Here is a 6,487-nt window from a genome sequence, read left to right as displayed (position 1 = left end):
CCCGCGGTAAAGCATGCCTGTCGTACGAGGCGACTAAAATCCAGCCAGGCGTCGGAGGCTGTGACTTAAAAGGCCACAAAAACCCTGAGAAGCTCCTGAGCTGTGCCGAGTAGACGCCGGCTCTTAGTAAGCGTCCCCCATCCCGGGATGGCAACGTGGAATATCCAAGTGCACAGAGAGTGGTTTAACAGCTGTGCACCATCAAGGGATACAAGCGAGTGCACTGTCCTAAGAGAAGGCAGCTGCATCAACGGTGGATTTCTTTCATGTTCAACAACTATACATGCTCATGATAAACATGAAAGATGAATAATGTGCTAAACTTATTGTAATTTAAATCAGGTTATGGCACGATTTATGAATATATGAACGAATATATGAATACAGGGTACAAACACCCATCAAGATCGAGCCCAGTAAGATCTTGATTATGGCATACTGGAAGAACAATAAGGTTATGAAGATTTCAGGGCTGGCAGATGTGGTATTCTGTTACCTTAGTATATGAGAGTGACATCTCATAGAAATGGCTTTCAGGCTAATGCCACATCTTCCTCCGTCCTATTAAAACTTGGCAAGTCTCCAAGTACGTTCGATGGTTCGTCACCGTTAAGTTGGTGGTATAGGTTCATTTGAGAGTACTCCTGATCTGCGCCAGATCCTGGCTCTGAACACAATCTCCCATAAGGAATTGTGTCAACCCTCGCATGGCCTCCCTGCTTTGCATAGATAACCATGGGGATCGATACAAGCGACTGTACAATCGAACATCGATAGCGGAAGAGTTGGGACCCAAATAAAAATGAATACACAACACAAAATTTAAAAAACAAAACAGAGACAACGCCAACAACATAATGACAAAGGGATGTCCGCAGTGAACATGGACACACCTGAAGTGCCAGAAAACATAAATGATGTACCACCCTCGCATAGAAGCGAATACATAATACAAAGGAAGAAGGAAGAGGCGGAAGCATTGAAGCAATGCAAAGCCAATGCAAAGACAGAGGAATGTTGCGAATGACATAAAAGAATCAGTTGCTGCATTAGATGAGGTTTTCGACGACATTAGTTATTACCGGCTATGTTGAGTAAAAGCTAAAGCAGAGAAAATAAGTAGTGTACACCAATCAAGACTACAAAAAAAATAGCAGTATAGTAGACACTCCCACCACACAACGGCAAAAGCGAGCCGCGACTAGCCCAGTGGTGCAAACCTATGGGAAGAAACACTGCGAAAAGCCAACATATTAGTGGCAAATCGCTACTAGAAAGAGGGCAATAAACGCCCAAGAAAACAATAAAAAATCGGACAATGTAGAAATCCCGCCAAAGAAAGGAGCGGAAGGAAAAAATTCAAGAAATAAGCCCAGAGCGCCTAAAGATAATCCTGAAGCGGTGCTCATAAAGCCAGTAGAAGACAGAAGTTACACAGATATTCTTAAGTCGTTAAAGAACAACGTAAAATTAGAGAAAACGGAAATTGCGATCCACTCCATTCGCAAGACTACTGCTGGGGCAGTGTTGCTTGAAATCGGAAAAGGTGGAAAGAAAGCGGAGTTTTGCGAATCCATAAAAGAAACACTGAAAGAAATAGCGACGGTAAAAGATCTAAGACCGCAAGCTACGATTGAGATCCGCGACTTGGATTGTCTAACCGATGAAGAAGAGGTCATCACCGCTATCCGTTCAGCAACCCAAAATCCAACAGCTGAGATGAAGGTACACGTCACTAAAGCGAATAGTAGAGAACAATGCCGCGCTTTCGTGAAAATGGCAATTACTGACGTAAAGAGCATATTGGAAAAATCCCGCATAAAAGTAGGCTGGACAATTTGTCGCGTAAAGTTACGAGCCGACGTGAAACGATGTTTCAAATGTTTTGGGGTTGGCCACGTACAAGCAAATTGCACTGGTCCAGACAGAAAAGGACAAGGATTGTGCATACGTTGCGGGGAGAAAGGGCGTAAGTTCAATGAATGCACAAAACCACCGAAATGCTGTCTATGCCTAAATGAAGGGCTCATAGCACGTTCCTGGATCAACTAGATGCTCGGCACACAAGAAAATAGGATATTAATGAAAGTACTTCAAGCAAATATACACAGAAGTAAAGTAGCTGACGCTCTCCTAGCGCAAATAGTTATAGAACGGAGAATCGATCTAGTGCTTATAAGCGAGCAGTACAGAAAAAAGGAAAGCGGAACCTGGATAGAAGACAACACAACAACTGCTGCAATCTGTGTACCAACAGGCAGTAAAACACAAGTCACTAATAGCGGTAAAGAAAACGGATATGTTTACGCAAAATGTAACGGAGTGACGGTAATGAGCTGCTATTTAACACCCAGCGATGATATGCAAACATTTCTAAATAAGTTAGAAGCAATTGAGGATAAAATTCTACAGCTCGACGGTTTTTTCATCGTAGGTGGCGACTTTAATTCCAGGGCAATAGAATGGGGAATGGGAACTACAAACTCAAGGGCAAGACGAGTTTTAGAAATGGCTTCCAGGCCAGGTCTTTTAGTCGCAAATACGGGTACGACCCCAACCTTCAGAAGAGAAGGATGTCAAGGCACTATACCAGATATCACACTTACGTCGGAAAGAATAGCTAATAAGCTTAACCAATGGCGAGTCTTAGAAGACTACACAGGAATTGACCACCAATATCTGTCGTATTATATACAGATCAAGACAACTTCGGGTAATGATCGAAGCACAAGAGGAACCCACAAATGGAAGGTGACGAAACTAAAAAAAAGAAGCCTATTAGAAGCAATTGATGCCGCACTCCCTACGCATATAGCAAATTGTCGTGGTCCTACTGTGTTAAAAAACAACACATGAAGTTGAGGTTCAGTTTTTGTTTTATTTATTTAGATTTAGTTTAAGTCTTAACCCTAGATGCCGTCGCTGCTTCGCTATGCTTGTTGTTGCTTCATACGTTCTGGTACTTCTGATGTCGGCCCTGTTGCTGCTGATGTTGTTGCTTCCAGCTTAGTGGTTGTTGTTATTATTTCCGCTGCAGTTGTTTGCTGTTAATTTTTTCTTATACTTCTGCTGTTCCTCTGCTAATTTCTTTGTTATTTATAAAATAATTATGATCATAACCGAGTCAATTTTCGTTAAAGAATTTGTTTATTGCGGGTGACAGCACAGTGTCTTGCTCGGAAAGCTTAAAAGTTGTTTTGTTGTTTTTGACCAAATTCACATCAGTTCAAAAGGAGGAACCGCAAAGAAAAGTGAAAGATGAGGAAGAAGCTAAAACTTATGTTGATTAATTGCTGCTGAAGAAGAACAAGTTTTGGAGTAACGATATTTGCTTTTAACTGTCACAAAACGTTTTCGTTGCTTTTTATATATATTTAGTTTGTAAAATTGTGCTTTTATGTTTATCAAGCATTTCAGTTCACTTTTATCAACTCTTCAACTTTAGATTGGTTTGATTCAAATTATGGCTGTTTTCTGTTACTTAAAGAACCTACTTTATTTCACTTTCTTTTAGTTCAATTTTCTATTTTCAAAATCAAAAAGTCAAAATGTTTTAGAGACGTGCAGTCCGACTTTTTGTATATGTGTTAACTCCTTTCCGGTTGGAGACGTTTTTAAAGTTCAATCGGTAAAAGTTTTATTTCAGAGTTTTCTTCTAAGATAAGGATTAGTTTTGTATTATGTTAAATAATATTTATTTCAAATTAAAATCGTTAAGACCGCGCTATTGCTTCCACTCGATTTCCGATCAAAAACTCGTTCTCTGTTCGATGGCGAAACAGCAACAACCAGTCAAAAGTTTTTGTACTTTTGCGCTTGTTTCAAAAGTAGCGTGTTTGCTGGTCACGTTTTGTAGTGTCAGCATATTCCACGCTCGCGTTGTGGGATAATTGCCTTCTGCATAGTCCCATGCTACCGCATCGTAACATGAGACTTACTGCAAGGCTATTCTTATTTTTTTTTTCATTGACGGTCAAACCGTTTAACACACACCCTATTGTGTATGTGCCCACAACACCTTCCCCCTTGCGGAGGAGCGTTGACGCTTCTTCCAAAGCTTCCTCGTCATTGGTGGACAGTAGTAACAAACAATGTAGCAAAAGATACGACAGCATATATAATCGTTTACACATTTCTTTATTGTATTATATTAAATTCTTTCTATAAGAATTTTTTTTTTTTTTTTTTTTAAATACTTTGATTTTATAGAATTTTGCAATATTGCACATTTTAATTACATGTTTTACTAATAATTGTATTCTCTTATAATGTATTTCGTTATAAGTATATATATTATTTTTTTTTTTTTTAAATACTTTGATTTTATAGAATTTTGCAATATTGCACATTTTAATTACATGTTTTACTAATAATTGTATTCTCTTATAATGTATTTCGTTATAAGTATATATATTATTTTTTTTTTTTTTAAATACTTTGATTTTATAGAATTTTGCAATATTGCACATTTTAATTACATGTTTTACTAATAATTGTATTCTCTTATAATGTATTTCGTTATAAGTATATATATTATTTTTTTTTTTTTTAAATACTTTGATTTTATAGAATTTTACAATATTGCATATTTTAATTATATTTCTTAATATAGTTTCGAATATTATTAAATAATTTCTTATATACTTTACTTTTTTATATAAAATTGTATTTTCTTAATACATGTAAATTTATAAGTGTATATTTTTTGTTTGGTTTTTCTTTTTTTTTAAAAAAAAAAAATTTATAAAGTCTTACAATATTGCACATTCTAAATATATTTCTTAATATAGTTTCGAATATTATTAAATAATTTCATTTATACTTTTCTTTTATATATAAAATTGTGTTTTCTTAATACATGTAAATTTTTAAGTATATATTTTTTGTTTGGTTTTTTTTTTAAAAACTGTATTTTTTTATTTTTTAAATAAAATTGTATTTTCTTAATACATGTAAATTTATAAGTATATATTTTTTGTTTGGTTTTTTTTTTTTTAAAAAAATAATTTATAAAGTCTTACAATATTGCACATTCTAATTATATTTCTTAATATAGTTTCGAATATTATTAAATAATTTCATATATACTTTTCTTTTTTATATAAAATTGTATTCTCTTAATACATGTAAATTTATAAGTATATATTTTTTGTTTGGTTTTTTTTTTTTTTAAAAAAAATAATGTATAAAGTCTTACAATATTGCACATTCTAATTATATTTGCTACTTCATTTGACCTATGTAGATGTATAGCCTTTAAAGCATTGTCATGCATTTAATTACTAAACAAAGCTTCGTTTAGCAACTCTCTGCCGTAACTATACCATAAAAACCTTGGTACATATGTTCGGAAGTACTTTTACTACTAATCTACTTGTGCATATATGCATTTGCAATACCTAACATGTACATATTTATTACTAGTTCTTGTATTAAGGTATTGACCGCATTCTTTGATATCAGCTTTGTACAGGGTGTCCCCTTACATTCACTTATCTGTAGATCTATAGTAACAAAAAAAAACGTACTAAATTTTAGATTTTTTTTTTTAATAATATTTCAATTAATGGCTTTATTGCACCGGCCATCGGTAATTCACTCAGATTTAAATTAGTTTCATGATTACCAATCCTTACCAGCTACAAAAGTGTAAACTTCCATCTATAATGTACTTAAAAGAAAAAGGAAAAATAAAAATAAAAGGCCCAAAAACAAAACTAGACCGTGGGTTTGGCATTTCGATTCTCACTACTGCCATCGGCCTGTAGTACCGAATCATCCCGTGCCGGGTATTTCCTTATCACCGAACGAATGCTTGGAAAAGATCTAATTGGTGGGGAGTTAGTGGTAAAATTATTACCTAATGTTTGAACTAAATTTTGAAATAATTATGAAAAAAAAAAAATCAAATTAGATTAAGTGTCTTAGTTTGTTTGTCGACCCTGAACCTACCTATTTGAGTGCTGAGTTTAACGTTATAATAATATCTTAAAATAATAGGTGAACCGATTTGATAACGATTCTAAGGATAATTCCGAAATATTAGTATAAATATATAGAAAATTTGGGATGAAAACATTCTCAACATATGTGAATACTGAGTTTAATGTTTCAATAATGTTCTAGGATAATTATAGGATAATTATTAGGATAATTATTGGATAATTATCCTGACTAGGATAATTACCGTCAGGCACTTCAAAAAGATTCAAACAGAATATTGAGTCTCGCTGATTATTTTATTCAAGTTGCCTAGTTGCAACCTAGTTTTATTCGCCTCGTTGCGAACAAGAAAACGCCTCGCTGCGCTAGGAAAGACCATAACTATTGTAGTATGTATGTGCTTATATCTTTATATCAACACATAAGAGGAATTCGCTTACCTTGCGTATTCTCATAAGTATCAAACAGCCATACACATTGTAATGGTCAACTGATACAATGTACATCCAGCACATGCGAACTATTGCTATCCCACGCGCAAGCG

General features: G+C 34.6%; 1 protein-coding gene across 1 annotated transcript; it reads left to right on the top strand.

Annotated features, from left to right (window-relative positions):
• The first annotated feature begins 883 nt into the window (after positions 1–883).
• Positions 884–2,052, top strand: LOC119665865. The gene is made up of 2 exons (XM_038075119.1): positions 884–1,000; positions 1,258–2,052. The coding sequence occupies exons 1-2, from the start codon at positions 884–886 to the stop codon at positions 2,050–2,052; spliced, it is 912 nt and encodes a 303-aa protein (XP_037931047.1).
• Positions 2,053–6,487: the final 4,435 nt, after the last annotated feature.

This window comes from Teleopsis dalmanni, chromosome 1 (genome assembly GCF_002237135.1).
Source record: "Teleopsis dalmanni isolate 2A chromosome 1, ASM223713v2, whole genome shotgun sequence".
Lineage (NCBI taxonomy): Eukaryota > Metazoa > Arthropoda > Insecta > Diptera > Diopsidae > Teleopsis > Teleopsis dalmanni.
Note: the sequence above shows the minus strand (reverse complement) of the source record. Positions and strands in the feature narration are given on the sequence as shown.

Bases quoted from the DNA above. Each gene is read 5' to 3' on its own strand.
- LOC119665865 (XM_038075119.1), top strand. From the start codon at position 884: ATGGACACACCTGAAGTGCCAGAAAACATAAATGATGTACCACCCTCG. The intron at 1,001-1,257 runs GCAAAGACAGAG...CCAACATATTAG, and splicing joins TGAAGCAATGCAAAGCCAAT to TGGCAAATCGCTACTAGAAA.